The sequence below is a fragment of the Acinonyx jubatus genome, chromosome E1 (genome assembly GCF_027475565.1).
Source record: "Acinonyx jubatus isolate Ajub_Pintada_27869175 chromosome E1, VMU_Ajub_asm_v1.0, whole genome shotgun sequence".
In the NCBI taxonomy this organism is placed as follows: Eukaryota; Metazoa; Chordata; class Mammalia; order Carnivora; family Felidae; genus Acinonyx; species Acinonyx jubatus.
The window spans coordinates 44,648,974-44,672,415 of record NC_069397.1 but is presented as its reverse complement, the minus strand read 5'-3'; the positions used below and the strand labels follow the sequence as shown (position 1 = coordinate 44,672,415).

Genomic DNA, 23,442 nt, shown 5'->3' with positions numbered 1-23,442 from the left:
TGCAAAGTAGAATACTTAGTATGTTCTGACACAAAACGTGTTTGGGGTTGCATATGCCAAGAGTTTGATATATTACTAGATGAATGAGTATGAACCAGTTTGTAAATCTGAACAATATATATGAGGAAATGGTGAAATACATTATAGATTACTTATGCTGTGAACCATTATACAGATTTTTAAAAGTTAGAAATTAAATATGTTACTGGAGGGATGGTCATGCTATCTTGTTAACTGGGAGAAAACAGAACTAAAATTGCACTTTATTTTTTAAAATCTTCAAATTTAATCTCTCTCTCTCTGTCTCTCTCTCTCTCTCTCTCTCTCTCTCTCTCACACACACACACACACACACACACACACACACACACACACCTACCTGCATATGCCAGTATGAGCTCAGGGAAAAAGCATGGCAGGATACAGACTGAATATGGTTAATATTGGTTACTTTAGGGTAGTGGAAGCTAAAGAAGCCTTAATGTGTTCTTTTAAAATATCTACCTTGTTGGTAAAAAGTAATTTTTTAATTAGTAAAATTATTATATCTCAAGTTAAGAAATATAAAGCATGGCTAAAATATGTAAACACATTCTGAACTATCCCTAGAACATCAAGATAGAAATTGTTGGAAAAAGGGCCAATTTCAAGTTTAATTTTATGGAAAAGAATATTACACAAAGATTAATCAGTATTTTAAGTTAAATCTCAGAAGAAATATAGGACTAGAAATAAAGATACTTCAGAGGGATTTATCATTTAAGGTCAGATCTTTTCTTCTGGATTTTATCCACCCACTAACAAACAAATTTGTATTTTATTTTTTTTAATGTTTATTTTGAGAAAGAGAAATCACGCGCATGTGCAAGTGGGGCAGGTACAGAAAGAGAGAGGGAGAGAGAGAATCCCAAGCAGGTTCCCTCCTGTCAGAGTGGAGCCCAACACAGGCTCTAACTCATGAACCATGAGATTGTGATGTGAGCTGAAATCAAGACTGGGACTCTTACTTAACCAATTGAGCCACGTGGGTGCCCTAAATTTGTATTTTAAATATCAGAACAGAAAGGTTCTAAGTACATGCTACCAACAAAGTGGATTGAAACTTCTGATATAGATTAGTACAATGTCTGAAATATTTTCCTATGGAAAATAATACCTACTTCATGGCATTATTCTGCAAATTAAATGAGGATTATGTGAGAGCACCTCATCCAGAGCCTGGCGCATAGGTATTATTAAAGTTTTATTTTCCTTATTCTCAAAGCAATCTATTTTGAAAGCTACATGATTTTTTATCACAACGATAAACTATTAAAACAATAAAAAATCTTATTCTCTAGCAATGCTACTATACCAGATATACTCTTACAATGACACAAAAATGACACGCTAAATACTGAAATAATTTTCCTTATCATTTTATGTAATAAAACAATGTTGGTTTAATAAAGCCAATGTTGGTTTCTTAATAAAGAAATCTCTGTAACTTACCAGACTGAAAAATAACTTGTGCATGTTTCAAGAGCAGGAACATCTCACTTATGCTAAATATTTTATATATTAGCAAGGAAAGAAGACATCACATTTGACAATTGAGTACATTATTCCTATAAATGCACCAGCATGTACTAATCAAATAAAACTGGATACAGATAATGGGAATCAAGCAAAGCCAAACACTGTACAGTTTCCCAGTCTTCCAGCATGAACGGGTCATGAGCATTATTACATCAACACGCATTTTGTGTGATCACAGACTGATGCCTGCATAACACTCTCCTTGCAAAAGTAAATAAAAATTGCGTTTCAACCATATCACATTGACTCATGCATTTATTTAATATTTAGAACCAAGTAAGTTCTGTTATATATATGGATGACCTCTAATGAAAAATCATTTGCTGCAGAAAATAGAGCCAGTACACCAAAACTACTTGTGATGAAGTAACACATGAAATACAGAACTGGAATTCATAGAACTGATGAGCTTCCTTGGTCAACTGAATGGCTTAAATACAAGATACTGGCACTGTGCTAGATGCAAAGATCCTACTGTTAGTGAACTCTTAAATTACTAGGAAAAATAGGGATGCATCAGACAAATAAGACTAAATACAACAAATAAGGAGCAAATGGGTGGCTCAGTTGGCTAAGCGTCCAACTAGTCATTTCCGCTCAGGTCATGATCTCATAGTTTGTGAGATTGAGCCCTATGGTGGGCTCCAATCTGACAGCAGGGAGCCTGCTTGGGATTCTCTCTTTCTGCTCCTTCCCTGCTCATGCTTTCCCTCTCTCTCTCAAAATAAATAAACTTAAAAAAAAAAAGACTAAATACAATAAATAATGTAATCCGATTATATACAACATGCTATACTGGAAAGGAGAAAATAACCACCCAATCTCAGAAGGCCTTAACTTAGGAGCTTAACTGGAACAATCAGTTTTAGAATCAAATTCCAAGGGCCTCATTTCACTAATCAATAGGTAGCTGGTAGTCTGATAAACTACCCACATTTAAGAAATTTCTTACACTGCTTTACTTTATTAGTTAAGTAACAGAAGTGAACACTGAATCACTATGTGGCCTAGGCACATCCATATACCTTCCCAAGCACCCTAGTGCTACTTGCTCATTCTTTTACTCAACAAATACTGACAAATTCATATATGCAAGTGTTCTAGGGCAAGAATGGTGAACAAGATAAAGTCTCTGCTCAAATAAACCCTATTTTCTGGTAGTTGAGACAACAAAAAAACAAGTAAATAAATATTTTCAGGTAGTGATAAATACCACGAAGGTTAGGGCTACATATTTCATAGGATGGTCACAGAAGACCTCTTTGACCTAAGGAGAAATCTACAGCCTTTTATTCAAGAAAGAGCAAGTGTATAGGCCTAAATAGAAAATATTCAACATATTTAAGTAAAAAGGTCAGCAAAGAGGAAGCAAAATAAACTGTGGAAGGAGAGGGAGATCACAGAGTTAGAATACTAGGAAAATGGCAATTCAAGTAGGGCCCTATAGGGAATAATAAAGCCTGGAGTTTATTCTGAATGTGATAGAAAGCTACTGAAGAATTTTATTTCAAGTCTGGGGAAATATATGATTTGATTTGTTTTATTAAGAGCACTATAGCTATCACATGGACAACAGACTACAGATCTACAGATTGACAAGAATGCAAATAAGACACTATTAAAGGAAAGAAATGATGGTAGTTCAGACTAAAATGGCAATAACTGAGGTGGTATGGAATGTCAAAAAGTATTTTAATTTTTTTTTTTTAGAGAGAGAAAGTGCACGCGCAGGTGCGCACGCGCACACACACACACACACACGTGAATGGGGGAGGGACAGAAGAAGGGGGGGAGGGAGGGAGAGAGAGAGAGAGAGAGAGAGAGAGAGAGTCAATCCTAAGCAGGTTCCAAGCTCAGCACAGAACCCACTGCAGGGCTTGATCCCACAACCCTGGGATCATGACCTAAGCTGAAATCAAGAGTCATATGCTGAACAGACTGAGCTACCCAGGGACCCGGAATTTGTTTTTTTATTTTTTTTTAACATTTATTCATTTTTTTGAGAGACAAAGCATGAGTGGGGGAGGGGCAGAGAGAGAGGGAGACACAGAATCCAAAGCAAGCTCCAGGCTCTGAACTGATAGCACAGAGCCTTACACAGGGCTCGAACTCACAAACCGTGAGATCATGACCTGAGCCAAAGTTGGATGCTTAACTGAATGGGCCACCCAGGTGCCCCCAGGCACCCAGAATTTGTAAGAACAAATTCTTAAAGCATTATAAAATTTTTAAAAAGCCAATAATAGAGGAGAAATGTTAAGAAATCCATGGAAGACACAAACTAGATGCAATTGGAATGAGGAAATTATAGCCCAGAGCATGCGTAGGAGGATAACTGTGAAAGATGAGTGTTTCCAAGTCTGTTTTAAGCACAGAAGTGTGAGATGCAAGGAGCAGGAAGTGCCCAGGGGCAGCGATCTGAATGAGTGGAGTAGGATCGGATTCACTGCAAGTAGTCAGGCATCTACCATCTCCCACATTTGATAAGCAGAAGACATCATAGGTCTCTGCCCCTAAGCTAGAGCAGTGAGTGTGGTATGTGTGAGTCAGAATCCATTGCACCCGAGAGACAGATCAGAGGCCAAGCTAGTTAGTTAACACACAGGAGAGCTTATCATGCCTAAAGGATAAGATAGCTCACCAGACACCTTACATTACATGTCTGTTATTATCACTGGAGAAGAGACATTAAATAGAAACTGAATCCACAATCAGGCAGGGCAGATTATCAGGCATTATGTACCTATATAGGCTTATCAGTTGTTTACAGTTAGTGTATGTTATGAACAGACTGCCATCTGTTCTGGTTAATGTTTATGGCATGTTAATTGTTAAATAATTTGAGTATTACCCCTTCAGATAGGCAAACACAAAATATAATTAAATGGAAGAGCTCTAGTTGTGCGGTAAGGTGGAATAAGCACACTCCACCTTAACTGAATCTAACTAAAATCCCTGTAAAGAAGATCGAATAGCTATCTGAAGACTCTGAAAAATAAAAAGTAGCAGGCAAATTGTGGAAGGAAACCAGAGTTTGAAGGACAACCAATTTGGTGGCACATTTCCTCTTGTTATTTTATTTCCCCAAACTCCCAGCCTGAATTCAAAGGAAATCCAAATCCAAATCCTGGAACAGCACAGCAGGGATGAAAGGAAAGATCCAAGACAAGTCTTCTCTTCCTGGTTAGACAGTATGAATGAAGGGGGTGAGGAGGGCTCCATATAGGACAGAGAGAGTGGGGAAAATCCTTTGGCTTTTTTCCCTTTTTACCTTTTTCTTCTAGCTCTGACCCCTAGACAAACCTATTTCACTACTGACAGCTGTCACTGAATGGATACTTAAATCTCTGGAGGGGAATCCTTTTTGACCAGAAGAACAGTGGTATGAGGAATAGGATAGAACAGAAAGGAGAAATAGATATATCTATACTTACAGTTTGAGATTTCAATATTCCTTTCCTAATAATTGAGAGAATGAGCAGACAGAAAATCAGCAAAGGTATAGAAGACATGAACAACACTATCAATTCAGCTTGACCAGATTGGTATTTTATAGAAACCTCTACCCCAAAAGAGCATGATACACATTCTTTTCAAGTGCATACTCAACATAAGATCATTTCCTGGAACACAAAACAAGTTTCAATCAAAGAAAGTGTGTTCTTTGATCACAATGAAATTAAATTAGAAATCAATAGAAGAAAGATATATGGAAAATTCTTGAATATTTGGAAACTATAATAACACACTTCTAAATAATACTGGGTTAAAGAAGACAACACAAGGAAAATCAGACAGTATTTTGTACTAAATGAAATCATACTCATCAAATCCTGTGAAATGCAGCTAAAGCAGTACACTGAGGGAAATTTATAGTACAAAAATTCCTGTACTAAAAAGAAAATTCCAATGACCTCAGCTTCTACCTTAGGAAATCAGAAAAAGAAAAAGAAATTACACCCAAAGCAGGAAGAAGAAAGGAAATAATAAAGAGCAAAGCAGAAATCAATGAAATACAAAATAGGAAAGCAATAGAGAAAATAAATGAAAACTGAAATTGATACTTTGAGATCAGTAAAATTTATGTATCTCTTCCCAGAATGATAATCTCAAAGAATACCCAAATTACCAATATCAAGAATGAAAAAGGTGGACATCACTAAAGATTCTACAGATTTTAAAAGGTTATTCAAGAAGAAATAGATAATTCAAATAGTCATATTTTATTAAAGAAATTTAATTTATATTTTAAAACTTTCCCATAAAGAAAATTCCAGGTTCCGATGCTTCTCTGAGAAATTCTATCAAACATTTAAGGATGAAATAATACCAGTTCTACACAAAATGTTCTAGGAAAATTGAAGAGGAGGAAATTTTTCTCAAGTTTCAACTTATTCTAAGAGGCCAGCCTTACTCAGATACCAAAATCAGACAAAGGCACTGTAAGACAAGAAAACTAAAGGTCAATATCCCACTTGTTTTAGTAAATCAAATCTATCAACTGTACAAAAAGAGGCCATATAGACCACATTTGCTCACTGGGCTTTACAACTCTCCTTCCTGACTATAATGGCCCAAATCAAATAATGGAAATATTTATACCACACTGGAATAAACTGATAAGACCATCATGGACAGCAGCTACCCCAGACCCTGCCCCAAGGACTGAGGACTTAATTCTGAAGAAAATCTCGAATCCTACACATTATCTGTTTTCCCTTGAATTTAGAACTTTTTTCACTTATTTCATATATTTATCATCTTTTCAACCCTAAGCCTTTCGCCAATTGTTTAAAATTTTTCTAAAGATAATTAAATGCATCAGGTTTCTATCAATCTCATTTTCATGAAACAACTCTTCTGGAGGCTCCTAACCTACTCTAACCTAGGCTGGTTGCCCTCTTTTCCTATCTTCTCACTGTCATCCTGAAGATTTCTTTACCTTTCTCCTTTGAATTTCCTATTTCCTATAACCTATATCTTCCTTTTATTTGTCTGACTTTCTCATTTTGAGGAATCATATCATACAGATTCCTAAGAAAGAGTACAAGGCAGTCACAACAAAAAGAAAAACAGTCTTAAAAGACTGTATGATTTTCTTCTATTTCTCTAAGAATGTCAATAATGGTTCCTTTATTTTCCTCTGCAAAATCTTTGTTCTCTCAAAGTTGCTTTATTCTGTTTATTTTAATCTATTTCATACCTTAGAGGGTATGAAATACCTAGTAACCCTTGGTTAGTTGCTAATATTCAAGAGAAGAGGACTAAGAGGCTAATTGAGAGCTGTGATACATAGAATGATCTAGCTGGGCTGTTTATATAACGAATCTCTGATGACTACATTTTGTGTCTTTCTTTTTAGTCAGATTCTTCATAAAAGACTACACCAACCTCCTGCCTGAAATATGAAGGCCTAACTGCCAGCACTCTGGTAGCCAGTAGGATAAAGACAACTGAAGTCCCACTGTCCTATTTTCAGTACAGGACTGCCCTCAACTATGTTTGTTAGGTGTCTCCCAGTCTAGAATTGCTATTTTATTTCAAAAAAATAAACTCCTGTGCTTTGCCAAGGTTAGGAGTGGGGAGCTGGGCACTTGCCCGGCAGACCGGTTAGCTAATTTTGTGGAAGAGGTCTCAGGAATCAAGTGTTTCTTCAACAGACTTTCCACTAATCTTCCTTTTGCCTCCATTTCCACATGCTACCATTCTTGAGTTTTTTTTTTCTGGAGGGTAAATCAGTTTGTTTTCTTGCCTTGCTCTGTTATTGCATTTAGGGTTCAGTTTTTAATTATTCATATACTCTCCAGTTTCTAAAAGTGTGTCCATGTTGGCTTTTCTCCAATCACACTTTACTGATCTTTTAGCAGGTTTCTGAAAGGAGCAAAAGTAGAAGTGTGTATTCATCCCATCTCTTCATCCCTGATAATACAGATAATACAGACTCCCATTCAGCTCATTATAAATGGCTTTGTATTTTTTATTTCCGTCTTTTGAATAAAGAGATAATACAAACAAAATCTTCAAGAAGGTAAGAAACACAATTTAACTATTAGTTAGCTCTGATGATGATGCCATTCCTGGTCATTTTTAACTGAGATCAGGTAGTTGTGCTCAAGAACATGGAGATCATTGATTTTGTTGTTATGAAGTTCATACTAAGTTCAGCTGTTTTTATTAGAATTCAACTACACTCACTGATTTGAAAAAAAACTTTAACAGACAAGCTCAGGGGATATAAGTAAATGAATAAACTCTCACATCTATATCTGTGACATTTAATACAAATTATGATATTAAAAATTATAATATTTAATAAAAATTAGTATACTTTTAAAAATTAATTTCTCCTAATTTTATTTTTAGGGTCTTTTGTACATGAGCTCATTTTCTTTCCTTCCCCCTCCCTGCAGGTTTACTGAGATACAATTGACATATGACATTATGAAAGTTTAAGGTGTACCATGTGTTGATTTGATATATTTATGTACTATAATTCATTTTTTCAAGTTCTTTTTTCATATAAAAATGTTTAAGGGGGAAAAAAGAAAACAATTAGACAAATTCTTGATATACTTATACCATGTGTATTAATTAAAAATGAATAAATACTAGTACAAGTTAAAATTTGCAAATCAACCTGCATATATTATTCCTCTTTTTATTCTGCAACAAACAATTTTATAAAAATAGCACAACTCTAAAACTTGGGAAGAGCAAACTTGGAGAAAAAAGGGAACAGGATTATGAAATAAATCAGGAACTTTAATAAGATTAAAACACCATAAATTTGTAACTCTAAGCTTTATTTTATGTATAAGTAAAGATTCTCTAAAAATCACACACACTGACTGCCTGAGATTTTATAATACATTCATCAGTTTGGGTTCTCAATTCTCATAGAGATCATTTCATTCATTCAGCAGTATTTATTTAGTAACTACTATATATCAGGTACTTATTCTTGGCACAAGAAATACAGCAATGAACAAAACAAAAATCTCTGCAATCATGGAGCATTCATTCTAGTTTTGGACAGAGAAAATAAAATAAATAAAAAGTGGATAACTACTATTTTAAATAAGTTAGTACATATTTAAATAAGTTAATTAAGGAAGACCTATCTGAAGATTTCATTGATACCAGATATTTTTTACCTAGTTTGGAAGTTGTCACTTCAAAAAACCAGTCTAAAGCACATACTAAATTTTAAATAGAAAAGGAAACTAATTAAGAAAATCCTAATTCAAGATGGAAATTAGAAACAAAAATTATTCTTCTGAGAGAGCTAAAACAATATTGCATTGATGAAATTTTATTTTTTAAAATTTTTTTGTTTAATTATTTTTGAGAGAGAGACAGAGCTCGAGCAGAGGAGAGGCAGAGAGAGAGGGAGACACAGAATCGAAAGCAGCCTCCAGGTTCTGAACTGTCAGCACAGAGCCCAACAGGGACTCAAACCCACAACCCCAAAATCATGACCTGAGCCCAAGTCACATGTTTACCCAACTAAGCCACCCAGGTGCCCTGCATTGATGAAATTTTCCAAAGCCAGTGTGTTGTTATAAATGTAAAAAATTTACTTTTGGTTGTATTCCAACAGTGATATCCAGACATGTATCAAATGCTCCAAAATTACTTAAGACCTTATTAAGGTATTACCATTTAAAAAAAGACATGACATCAGTTTTCATTTTAGCTTGAATAAATGATATCACAGAACTTTTAGACTGTAACATTTAAAGCTGTAAAGGAGAAACTAGAATATCCAAACTAGACCCAAGGAAACCCCAATCCTCAGATTAAATACTAGAAAGGAATAACTGATATCTTGTCTTTTTCATTTTAATAATAAATTTAATGAAAATTTACCTTGCCCAGAGCGGCTTTGGCGAGAGTCTACACTTGACTGTCTTCGATCCGGTGGTTCCTCGCTCCCTCCATCTATATAAAAGTAGAAAGAGAGCCAATAGATAATGAAATTATCTATGGTGCCATCTGTATCTCAAAACAATAATATCTATCATTTGTTTTTAATTCTTATAATCTTAATCATTAAAATATTTGAGGACTTTTTCCTATATAAATGAAAAGTTTTTACACATATTTTTTTGAGGACAGTTTACATTTCCCTCTGGAAGTTTAAAGAAATTCAAGGTGTTTTTTTTCCCTACCCCTATACTATACACTCTACCTCACACGTAATGAGTAATTTTATCAACTCTAAAGTTCACTCACAGATTCTAGTATAGAAGCTTTGATTTAAAGATTTAAAGCAATGTCTAAATTAATTACAGCTGTTTATTTGTATAAAGTATGTCAAATAATCCCCTGGACTCTATGTTTTACTAATAAAAATTATATTTAGAGGTCTTATGAGAGATAATAAGAAAATTAGGTAACACATGAAACAGCAATATAAATCAGAATCAGAAAAACTCAGAAATGAGGAGACAAAAACTAAGAACTAGAAATAAAACAAAAATCATTTCAGTACCGAAGACTAAGCCGGAAGAAAACAAGCACAAATAAACATAACAAAAGACCTTAAAAGAAACAGAGAGTAAAAAGGAAGAAAATCTTTAACAAATTAAAAAAAAGAGACATTAAAAAGGATTTGAGAAGGTGCCAAATATCAGAGATAAGCAAAGAAGATTCAGCATAAGACCAAAAATAAGAAAAATTAAAAAAAGAAGCCCTAAAGGAGAAAAACAAAGTGAGAGAACAAAACAAATATTTAAAACTGTAATACAAAAATGCTTTCCCAGAAAAAAATGTGTATACGTTATATGTGATATATAGTTATATGTGTGTATAAATACGTGTATACATTCTCACACACATATATATGTATATACAGTATATCTGAAACTACATATTGCGAGAGCACCCTGTGTAGTTGAGATAATCAACTTAGATCAATGCACCAAGTAATTTTTTACTAAAATTACTGGACTTTAAAGAAAAAAGGGGAAAAAAATCTCTTGGGCATTTAGGCAAAAGCGTCACATGATTTATAAGAGAAAATAATAAATTTCAAATACACAAAGAAAACTTGAACCAAAGATTTTATATCCAGTAAAACTAACCTTTTAGTATAAAGACAAACTGTTATCAACATGCAAAACCTCAGGGAATACTGTCCCAATGAACTTGTCCTGGCTCTTCTAGAGAACTAGCTATAGGCAATCAAAGCAACAGGAGAAACACCGAAATAAATCAGAGTTTTTAAATGGGGAGATTACAGAATGTAATGGCTATAAGATCTGACAATGTAGATGCAGTGCTACCATAAAAAAATGGAGGGGATAGAGGTTGGAGAAAGCATTTTAAAAAACAACAAAAAGTTAACTGATTTCAGTAATCAAAACCGGTGGCAACAATGTTCTGAGATCTTTACAAAGAGGGATAAAGCAAATGATTAATTATGGGATACTCTAATGTTATTGTCTCCTTGAGAACCAGAATTCTCAGTGTGGAAGAAAGAAAATATGGATATAAAAATACAGAGAAGTAAAAACTCTGTAGTACTGAACCTACATTGCAAATGTAAGTACAATATTATAAGTCACGGGTATACCCTAGTTCTGTCCACTAAAAGCACTTACAAAGAGTGCTTGAGTGGCAATGACCACTCCTAGCACCCCGACTGTGATCTTGAAATGCCATTCTCCATTAAGACAAACCAGGACTTCTTAAAGAACTAGCTGGCTTAGGGGCACCCAGCTGGCTCAGTGGGTAGAGCATACAACTCCTGATCTCGGGGCCATGAGCTAAAGCCCCGTGTTGGGCGTAGAGCTTGCTTTTAAAAAATTTTGGTTAGGGGCGCGTGGGTGGCTCTGTGGGTTAAACATGCGACTTTGGCTCAGGTCATGATCTCACAGTTTGCAGGTTTGAGCCTCTCATTGGGCTCTGTGCTGAGAGCTCAGAGCCTGAAGCCTGCTTCAGATTTTGCGTCTCCGTCTCTCTCTCTCTGCACCTCTACCTCTCATGCTCTGTCTGTCTGTCTCTCTCTCTCTCTCTGTCTCTCTCAAAAATAAACATTAAAGATTTTTTTTTAGTTAAATTAAAAAAAAAAAAACCTAGATAGTTTAGCAAAGGATATGTACTAATGAACCTGGACCATCCTGACGTGCAGTTGTAAGGAAGCTATCAAAGACAATGTACAACTAGGGTCATATCAAAAAGACTCAGTAAAGAAGCTCTCACTGGTCATGAGATCACAATGATATCTACAAACAACATGACAGTAACTGGTCACCTTCTAAGCATGATAGAAACCCAGTTCATTATCTTGAAATTTGGGGGGAAAGGAAAGAATTAAATAATTCCTACATTTCCTATATAAACTGTACTGGTAGCCCAAGAGTACATAACAGAGATCTTCTATAAAATCATTCCAGACAGTAAATGGGAAACAAGAAAAAATCAGAATATCACCATTTCATGAGTGAACAGCTCCAGAGGCACTGAATATCAATTACTAACAACACTAAAAAGGGAATAAACACCAGACACTGTATGTCTCCTGGTGACAGGAGCGCAGTTATAGTTTTCAATCAAACCTGAGTCTGGTCAAACTACTGAATCTGTGGGTTTTCAGGAAAAACAAAGGACAGATGAAAATGTTGAATTGTTCCTAAGCACATGATCAACAAAATACAGACTATGGGAAATTTTACAGGTCAAACAACCTAAGTCTTTTAACAGATTAAAAAAAAAAAGATAAAGAATTATGCAGTCATAAATTATTGTGGAATAAAGATTCATTTTATCAAAAATAGAAAACTATACTAGAAATATATGGCATCTTAAATCAGGATATGCAAATACAGTACTAGTCAATTTTCCTTCCTAGTAATTAATTTTTTTATGCAAGTGCCTTTCTTTTCCTTTACTTGGAAATCAATGACAATGAGCAACATTCATATTCAGGCAGGTCTTAAATTTTCATTTTTCTGATTTTTCTATGTGGATAAAAATATATATATACACACAAATTTCTGTTTTAACATCAAAACATGCTCTTAAAGTATGTGAGAAGTTCTTTGAATAAAATAGATGTTTCTGTCAGCAGCACTGTCTTCCTAAACAATAAGAGGAAAAAAAATAAATAAAAAACTAGGCTTCAAAAATTTGCATGATCTCCAGAATGTTACGGTATTGATAAAATAATACACAGGAAAAAAATAGGCAAGAAATGGCTTAAGACATAATTTTGAGTCAGCAAGCCAATGAATATGAAGACCAAAAAAATCACCATTTGATACCATCATAATCTATAATGTTTTAACTGCCTAAATTTTCAAAATAAAATCAGAAATACATTGCAATAAATTTGAGCAGTTCACTCCTCTAAGACTGAAACCTTATAACCAACCATGCCTTACCTCAGTGGAGACTAATCGTAAGAGCTGAGATTAACCCTCAGGTAAAAGTAGACAATAAAGATTTTTCAAAAAGAATAAACTCACCACTTCCCCAAAATGATGTAGGGAAAAATTTCAACCCCTTTGAAAGTGTTTGCGGTATGCTTATGGAACCAACGAAACCATTATCCAAAATAGCAAGATTGCAGTGACATACAGTACTATAAATGTTTTTGCTTTAACACACAATTCTTTCAGTACAGGTAAGACCTCCCACACAGGACACATCAACATTTATGGACAAAACAGAAGACCTTCAGTCATTAAGCAAGTCAAGCTATTTGCATGACACTTATTACCTCACCCCAGAGTGTAGACAGTAGGACAGGGGTGCATCTATGAAGTTAGAATTTACTCATCAAACTTGAATTAAAGACTTACTTCAGATATACTGTCAACTTTACAGAAGAAAACCCCTGATGTAACAGGTACAGAAATAAAAAGACCTGACTGTCCAACTCAAGGGCTAGCTGTTAAAAGCAGAACTTAGGTTTCCTGGATTTATGATAATCAGCAAAGAACATTTGTTTTTTTACCTGCATACTGAGTTAAACCCAGCAAGTAATATAAAACAATGTATATTTAATATGGAGAAACCTTAATAGATTTCCTATTCCCATCATTTCCTATGCAAAATGTCATAGGAGAATTTACCTCATAGGGTAGATAGCTTTCAACTCAGGTGTATTATAGCACTAAAACAGTCCTGGTAAAGAAATACCAACCATATAGAGATATTCAGTATGTAGTGATTTCTATGAAGGGATTTAAGTTAAAGAAAGTCTATTAAGAAAGTGCCTGAACCATGCCAAGAAAAATATTTTCTTTTCTGTAAGTAGGGGATACTTTAAATGATTCTTCTTCTCAACCCAGGATCAAAATATTACAGCTGAAAAATTAACAATTTAAGTGACCTTGAATTTGGTAACCTAAGCTCATCTTTAGTCTTCTCAGCTAAATACTCTGCTAGTATAAATAACAGATGAGATTATAAATTAAAATTTTGAAGTCTGGTTGCCTTTAATTCTCCTTTGGAAACTTTAAATATACTGCCCTAATAGAAAGCATGGGAGGGGTATTAAAACTGCATAAAATACAATACTTTTACTATTCAACTATAAACTCTGGTTCCTTTTACTGGCCAGGCATGAATCTGTAAGAACTATGTACACTTAATGCCAACAAAGGCAGACAAGAACTGGAAGGTATGAGTGGAATTTTTTTTTTTTAATACAAAAGGAAGGACCAAGAACATAAGCCAGATTTATTATCCAAAGGTAAGTAGGTAGGTAGGTAGAATGTATGTATGTATGTATGTATGTATGTATGTATGTATGTATTCTGAGAGAGACAGAAAGAGAAAGAATGAATCCCAAGCAGACTCCACACTGTCAGCATGGAGCCTGATGCGGGGCTCGAACTCACATGACCTGAGCCAAGGTCAAGAGTTGGCCGCTTAACCAACTGAATCACCCATTTACCCCTTAAATATAAGACTGAGACTCAGGGAAGGAAAGTTACTGTCCCCAAATCACACCACAATCCTAAAATTCAAATTGTCTGGTTTCAAAAATCTCTACTGTTATCTTTTATAACAAAGAAATTGTTTTAATGTATTTTTATTTATTTTTGAGAAAGAGAGAGACGGAGCATGAGCAGCAGAGGGACAAAGAGAGAAGGAGACAGAATCTGAAGCAGGCTCCAGGCTCTGAGCTGTCGGCACAGAGCCCGAAACAGCTCTAAGTCATAAACCACGAGATCACAAGATCACAACCTAAGCCGAAGTTGGTTGTTTAACGAACTGAGCTACCCAGGTGCCCCTATAACAAAGAAATCATTAAAGTGGTGGTAGAGGGGACTTCAGGGGAAAGAGAGCAGAAGCAGGCAGAAATCAATTCAGAGGCTACTGCAAAAATCCAGAAGAAGAATGAACACTTCGACTAAGGGAGCAGTGGAAGTGGTGAGAAGGAGTCAGATGCTGGATTTATCTTGAAGGTACAGCAGAGAGAATCTACTGTCAGAAGAGAAAAATAAAGAAATAATCCAGGTAATTCTAGTATCTTGGACCCAACCAATGGATCTGCAATTTACTGAGACAGGAAAGACTGTGAGAGAATAAGTCTGGGTATGAGGGAAGTATTTGGAAATCAGTTCTGGACATCCTAAGCTTGAGATGCCTGTTACACAAATAAGCAGACGTGAACATGAACATACATATGCCATCAGTACATAAGCTACTTTTAAACTGTATGACATCCCCACATAAGGGAGTATAAGTGTGTGTGTGTGTGTGTGTGTGTGTGTGTTTGTGTGTGAGAGAGAGAGAGAGAGACAGAGACAGAGAGAGACAGAGAGAGAGAGAGAGAGTGTGAGAGAGTCAAAAGACTAAAGCTTGGGGCTGAATCCAACATGCAGAAGCTGGTGGTATGAGGAAAAACACCAGACAATAAGGAGTAGTAACCAGAGAACAGAAATAAAACTAGAAGAGTACAGAAGTTAAGAAAAGAGTTTCATGGAAGGGAAAAGATCAAATGTTGATAGGTCAAGTAATATGAAACTGAGAACGGATCACTAAATTTAGTCAATGTAGATGATTTAACATGGTTCCTGTGGAGTGGTAGGGATGAAACCTGATGGGATTAAGCTCAAGAGAGATTAGAAAGAGTTTCTGGAGAAGGTCTTCTCTCTCACTAGACATAGAAGACAACCCATGGAGACCCTGGATATTCTGGCTGCCATTCTTAAAAATAAAGGGAGTAAATCATAGGATAAAGTTATTACTATGAAAATTAGGACAGAGATGGAAGACACCAACGTCCTTACTAACACTGGATAACTAAAGAAAATTACCCTACTTCTGGTCCAATAAATCCTCACCATCATATAAACCAGAGGTGAATAAACTAGCACATAAGCCAAATCTAGCCTGCTACCTATTTTTGTACAGCCAGTGAGCGAAGTAAGAACAGATTTCACACTTTTAAATGACTGAAAGTTAAAACAGTAATACTTTGTGACATAAAATGTATATCAAATCCAAATGTGAGTGTCCATAAATGAAGTTTTATTAGCATGTGGTCATGATCACTCATTTATATATAGTGAATGGCTGCTTTTACACTACAATGACAGAGTTCAGTATTTGCAACTATCTGGCCTACAACACCTAACATATTTACTATCCAGACTTTCACAGAAAAAGTTAGCTAACCCTGGGTTCAAGCAATTCTGGGACAAATACTCTATTCCCTGCAACTGTAACATCCTAAATAATACATTCCCCTATATGCTGGCACACCAAACTACTTGATGATATTCAAAGAGGAAATGCATTATAATGCCTCCATCAATTTATTCACGCTATTTCTTCTACTTAAAATGCAGCTGCCTTTACTAGACAATATAAGAAATTGGGATTGGTGTCTAGCAAAACTAAGCTGGACTCAATCTTCGAACTACTTAGGAATATTCATTAATTTCCCTGAACCTCAATTTCTTTTGAAGCTGTAATACCTATGGAGTTGTAGTGAAAAACAAATGTAGTAATGTATATAAAACACAGCATGCCACCTGGCACTAAATAAACACTTAGGAATAAATGGAAACTGGAATCTTTTTTTTTTTTTTTTTGATAACTGGAATCTTCATTTATCATCATCCCATCAGTAGCAACATCCTTTCGCCAAAAGATAGCTTAAATATCATTCCCTGATTCCTCTCTATAAGACTTTTGGGATGCCTCCCATTAAGAATTAATTGTTCCCTCTTCTGTGCTTCTATAGCACATTACCCATATCTGTTTTACGGCACTGCCACACTACATAATGATTAATTATTTATATGACTATCTTTGGACTATAAAAAGTTTAAAGTGTGCCTTTGAAAGCCTTTTTCATCTTGGTATTTTCATTGCCAACTTGGAATCTGGTATGGCATGGGTATTCTCAAAACAAACAAACAAACAAAAAACATTGTTGAATTAATTTTGTCAAGGGCCAGCTCTAAAATTAATGCATTCATAAAACCAAATCAAGTTCAAGAAAAAAATAAGTGGTATTAATGTGGTTTGAGACACAATTTAAGAAGTTCACTGTTTTTCTTTTCTTATCCAAACTGTAACTATAAAAAGAAAAGTGGCATTATCCTAAACATTAAGCCCTTATCCTCCATAACAGTCTCAGAGATCTTAATTATCAATAAGAACTTTCATAGGGAAGCCCAGAGCCACCTAAAATTGACTTTGTTCGTTAGAAAACATCTATAGTGGCTCCTCCTCTAAAGAAAAAAGGAAGCATACTATACCAACTAAGAAGTATTTATTAACATAATGCTATCAGTACTTTTCACAGGTTTGCACAGATCTAGCTTATATATTCTAAATCTAAATAAGAAAAATAACTTCCCTATGATGAGTTATTAACTTATATTTGCCTAAGTTATCCAAAATTGCCTAAGGTATCCCAGAAGGTCTGATCCGTAGGCTCAAGAAAAGTTCTAAACACAGAATGTTTTGATTCTCATGATGGAGCTATGCATCAATGATGAGGACTAATAAGAGGAAAACAAAGTAGACTCGCTAATTGTAAATGGAGCAATCACCAGCAATAATGTATTTTAAAAGTTGATGACTGTGCTTTCAAAGTGCACAATGAATATACAAAATGTCAAGCCTAACACAGAATTAAATTAATGGAGCAACCTTTAAAAATAAAGGTATCGGGGCGCCTGGGTGGCTCAGTTGGTTGAGTGGCCAACTTCGGCTCAGGTCATGATCTCACGGTCTGTGAGTTTGAGTCCCGCGTCAGGCTCTGTGCTGGCAGCTCGGAGCCTGGAGCCTGCTTTGGATTCTGTGTCTCCCTCTCTCTCTGCTCTTCCCCTGCTTGTGCTGTACCTCTCTCTCTCAAAAATAAATAAATGTTAAAAAAAATTAAACAAAAAATGTATCTACAATGATACATTTTTCTTGTTTTTTATTAATAAAATTTTTATTTTACTTATTTAGTTTTTAAATATAATTTATTGTCAAATTGTCTAACATACAGTGTGCAAAGTGTGCTCTTAGTTTTTGGGGGTGGATCCCCATGGTTCATCGCTTACATAAACACCCAGTGCTCATCCCAACAAGGGCCCTCCTCAATGCCCATCACCCATTTCCCCCTCTCCTCTACCCCCCGCCCATCAGTTTATTCTCTGTATTTAAGAGTCTCTTATGGCTTGCTTCCCTCCCTCTCTGTTTGTAACTATTCTTTTCCCCTTCCCTTCCCCCATGGTCTTCTCTCAGTTTCTCAAGATCCACATAGGAATGAAAACATGATATCTGTCCTCCTCAAAAATATGGAATGCTTTACAAATTTGTGTGTCATTTTTGTGCAGGGGCCATGATAATCTTCTCTGTATCGTTCCAATTTTAGTATATGTGTTGCCAAAGGGAGCACTAACTTTTATTTTAGAATGGTTTTAGATTTATAGAAAAGTTGCTGAGGTAGTATAGGGAAATCTCATAAACCCTACACCTGGTTTCCCACTTAGATTAGTCATTTGCCAAAACTAATGAATCATATTGATACATTATTAACTAAAGTCCACACTTTGAGATTTCCTCAGTTTTTATTTAATATATATTTTCCAGTCCGTGATACATTACATTTAGTCATCACATATTAGGTTCCTTAGATTAGTTTCTCAGACTTTTTTGTTGGTAACCTTGACAGTTTTGAGATGTATGGGTCAGTTTAGTAGAATGCCCTCAGTTGGGGTTTGTCTGATGTTTTTCTCATGATTAGACTTTGGTTATAGGTTTAGGGGAGGAAGACCACAAAAGCAAATTGCTATCCTCATCAAATAATTCCAAGAATGCACACTATCCATACACTCAAATTAACTAAACAGGTAGACATGTTGACATGCCCTACATCACTGCAAAAGAAAATTCAAGCCCTAGCTTCTTCAGCTGTGCCAACATTGATGAAAACAGACACTACCTCTTTGGCTCTTATTATGTGTCAGGCACTGTGCTAAGTGTTTTACAAATTTATGTCACTCAATCCTCAATAAAACCTTATAATATAATTATCATTTTTTCTTTTTGATAGATCAGGAAACAGGAGTTGAGATTTTCAGCAAATATGGCCACAGCTGGAGTTAGTTAAGTGCAGGATCCAGGATCTGAAGCCAGGCCTAATTCTAAAGCCTGTTCTCTTCTCCACCGTTCTCTTTCTATACACAAATATATCATGACATGTTACAGTTGGTAGGAGACCAAAAAAAGATGAAAAAATTCCAAGGTGATTTTGAAACAATCTCTGATTTCAAACCTCTTCACCTCAAATTAGATACTCAGTATGGCTCACTCAAATGCTTGAGTTCAGCAGCTTTTTCTGCGTGGAATTTTAGGAAGCATAGATATCTCTTATAGATAAGCACAGAATGACAGAGCTAGAAGGAATTTTCAGTTTATTTTTGTCAATTTACACTTTTTAAACACTTTGTGGGGTTGAAGCTTTGAATAAAAGAGTCCAACACAGCAACTTAACAATAGCTAAAATTATAACTGAATGTCAGGGCACCTGGGTGGCTCAGTCAGTTAAGCATCTGATTCGGCTCAGGTCATGATCTCATGGCTCGTGAGTTTGAGCCCCGTGTCGGGCTCTGTGCTGACAGCTCAGAGTCTGGAGCCTGCTTCGGATTCTGTGTCTCCCTTGCTCTCCGCCCCTCCCCCACTCACACTGTCTCTCGCTCTCTCTCTCTCAAGAAAAAAAAAACATTAAAAATTAAAAAAAAATTATAACTGAATGTCAGTAGGTGTATACACACACACTCTCTTACCTTATGTATTTTTGGTGTTCTTATCTGTTGGAACTGGATGCTGAGGATACATATAAGTCTCAATCTTGGCCACATATCAGACTGGTCTAGAAATCCAGGGATTTAAAAAAAAATCCTTATGCTCAAGTTACCACCCAGATCAATGAAATGAGAATACTTAGAGTCAGACCCAAGCATGACAGGGTCTTTAAAATTCCCTGGATGACTGAACGTGCAGCCAAAGTCGAGAAGCGTTAGTAGACATTGAGCGGAGCTATGAGACAGTGATGAACTGGATCCATTTGCAAGTTTCCAGTGCTAATAGACAGATCCTACAGGTAAGAAATACTAACTGTACAGAAGGATATGATCTCTAAATTGAGGATAAAGTTTACATTCATGGGTTAACACCCTGTTTATTACTGATTTTGGTGGCTTGGGGGATTGTGGACTAAACTGGGATAATATTGTGTAATGTCAAGGTGGTTTTAACCTATCATTAACTAGACTCAATTTACTCCTTTGGGCTGGGCTTGAGAAGTTATACCACCAAGATGATGATGTCACCTAGATGAAAAGCTTCCTAATAAGATTCTAAAAACTGGAATAGCCTCTGCTTCTTCACATTAACCTGGTCTCAGGCAAGCCACAGCTCCTAAAGTATGAGAAGGGATGTTCAGGAACAGTACCAGACTTTATTTATAAAAACAGACAAGAATAAAAGAACATGGTGCACTTAGGAAAACCCAGAGTTTGACAGAACTAGAGTGCAGAAAGTATACGGAAGAGGCAGGCTATGAAAGCAGAAAAGTTGGCAGAGGCATAATCACAAAAGGCATAGTCATTATTTATGAGTAGACTTCACCCTCTAAGTGAAGTAGGGAAGAAAATGAAGGACACTGAGCAGGGGAGGAGCATGATCTGACCAGTGTTTTCAAAAGACAAATTTGGCAAGCATATATTAAGTTGGCATTATGGGGTCACAGGCTAAAGGCAAAGAGATCACTGCACTAAGCCCAAAGGAAAGGAAAGCCTGAATAAATGCATTAACACTGAGAATACAGAAGAAAGGGTAGATTCGTTGAATATTTGGGACTGAGAATCACAAAGACCTTGCATCCCTGTGAAAGAGATGTTTCTAATCACTATCATCAGTTTTCCTGCCCCTTTCTTCCTCAAATACACTATCAGCCTTTTGCCCACACCGCTCCAGAAAAGTCACATTTACCAAGATCTCCTATAAAGCCCATCGCTAAATCCAATGGTCACTTCTCAGTTTTGTTACACAGACATACTTTTTTACACAAGTGCATAGACAAGTAAAAAGTATGTCTCCCTTCCCTGGTTATTGTCTCTCCTTAGTAGTTATCACTAATATATTCTGTATTTTACTTATGTACTTTAATTTGGGGCAGCTTCTCTACTAGAATGTAACTTCCATGAGGGCAAATAATGTTGTATCCACTGTTCTATCCCCCATGCCTAGAGCAACCGCTGACACCCCGTAGGTGCTCAAAAGATAGCTGCTGAATTAATTAATGAGTGAAAAGTGAGCCCTGGGGCACTATCCCATTTAGAGACTGGGGAGATGAGAAAGAACAAACCAGGGAGATAGGGAGCAACAGAACTAGGAGAGGGTGGTATCCTGGAAGTTAAGTGAAGAGAAAACTTCAAGGAAAAGAGAATGATTAACTGCAACAAATGTTGTTATAATAAGGCAAAAAAAAAAAAAAAGTGAAATGAGTGAAAGAAGGGAATTCTGGATGCCTTAGAACTCATGATTGGGAAGGACTGACTATAATTCCATTAACCAAGATAGAGAACATAAGATGGGAGATTGCAAAGGATAAATAATAAGTCACTTTAACAAAGAATTTAATTTACAATCTAATTAATCTTAACCTCTATTTAGTGCCTTATCAATTCTAGATCTAGGACTAGAAGGAGGGAAAAATGAACAGCTAGAAATGAAATTATTTAATCCCTTGATTTTTTTTTTAAACCAAACAAGTATTTCTCCAACAGGAGCTCTATGACGATTCTTAATACTCAACACAAATGCTCATGTTTTACTTTTTTTTAATGTTTATTATTATTTTTTTTTGAGAGACAGAGATACAGAGTGTGAGTGGGGGAGGGGCAGAGAGGGAGACACAGAATTCAAAGCAGGCTCCAGGCTCTGAGCTGTCTGCGCTGAGCCACCCAGGCGCCCCTATGTTTTACTTTTAAATCCTTTATTCTACTAGGGAGCTCCTTATTCATCTATTTATGTAAAAATTGGAAAGGTTCGTCTACTAATTACTAATTGCCTTTTTGAAATCTCTACTTGAATGTATCGTATACACCTCAAATTCAAAACATCCAAACACGAAATTCTCACTTTTTCCCTCACCCTTTCAAACTTGATACTCTATCAGAGCTCATCTCAATGAATTCATCACCAAATGTTGCTGATTTTTCTTTCCTAAATGTCCCTTGACCCCAACCTGTCTCCAACTCCTATGTCCATTCTCTTCTAAATGTTTATCCATAAAACAACTGAGTAATCATTTAGAAATGCAAATGTAATAGTTTTCCCATTTAATGTTTAAAATGTTAAAGTGATCCCCCTTAGAATAGATACAAATTCTTAACATGGTCTGTAAGACCTTCATTTTCCTGCTTCATTTCTAATTAGATCTCCCTTTGTCCCCCAGTTTCTGATCTCTACCCTCAGGATGTCTATGAGAAACTACTATATACCTGGGAAGTCAGGATAAAGTGGTTTTCACCTCAAATTCCTGCCTTCATATATGAAGATAAGTTTCAACAGCACTACTAATAGAAAATTTTTATGTCATATGTTCATAACAAAATAAACTTTCATAGTTATTCCTCTTACTCCCTAAAGGGATAGGATGATAGTTACCAGGCTAAAAATCAAATATTCCCCTCCCACAATTCACCTCCAAGAAAAGGCACATCTTTCTGTTCTGATAAGTGTGTTTAAATCTATTGACACTCATTGAAAAACCAAAGTAATAAAAAGTCAATAAAAAATATTATCTAACTATCCCTCAATTTTTTTCACAAAAAGTTATACTTGGTTTATCCCATATGCCTATATTATTTGATTATAATAAGGGCAATGAAAATAAAAATTCAAGGTCAAAATGTTTTACAGAAAAAGGTGTTTTTTAAAAAAAATTTTTTTTAACGTTTATTCATCTTTGAGAGAGAGAGAGACAGACAGACAGACAGACAGACAGAACATGAGTGGGGGAGGGGCAGAGAGAGAGGAAGACAGAATCTGAAGCAGGCTCCAGGCTCTGAGGTGACAGCACAGAGCGGGACGCAGGGCTCAACCTCACGGATCGCGAGATCATGACCTGAGCTGAAGTCGGACACTTAACCAACTGAGCCACCCAGGTGCCCCAGAAAAAGGTTTTTTAAAGAAAAAACCTTGTTATATGTAACATACAAAATTCAAAACATTATTTCCCTCTCTAAACTTGTCATGTGTAAGGTCTTTACTAGAGTATTACTATATTGTATTTTTCTCTTAAGTAACCAGGAAATGTAAATACAACAATGATTAAGTGGTTGAATAAAAGGAATCATTAGGATCTAGTAGAAGACAAAGATATTTAGGGGC

General features: G+C 35.7%; 1 protein-coding gene and 1 non-coding gene across 12 annotated transcripts in view; both read right to left on the bottom strand.

Annotated features, from left to right (window-relative positions):
- TANC2 (tetratricopeptide repeat, ankyrin repeat and coiled-coil containing 2) overlaps positions 1 to 23,442 on the bottom strand; it is a 365,567-nt gene that overhangs the window by 244,506 nt on the left and 97,619 nt on the right. For all 11 annotated transcript variants that reach the window (XM_053211751.1, XM_027047991.2, XM_053211753.1 and 8 more), the window contains one exon: positions 9,448 to 9,519. In XM_053211751.1, coding sequence (XP_053067726.1) covers positions 9,448 to 9,519 — 72 coding nt within the window. The remainder of the gene's footprint in view (positions 1 to 9,447; positions 9,520 to 23,442) is intronic.
- LOC113596105 (U6 spliceosomal RNA) lies at positions 18,333 to 18,439 on the bottom strand. The gene has a single exon (XR_003416813.2). It is a non-coding gene; the product is annotated as a U6 spliceosomal RNA (small nuclear RNA).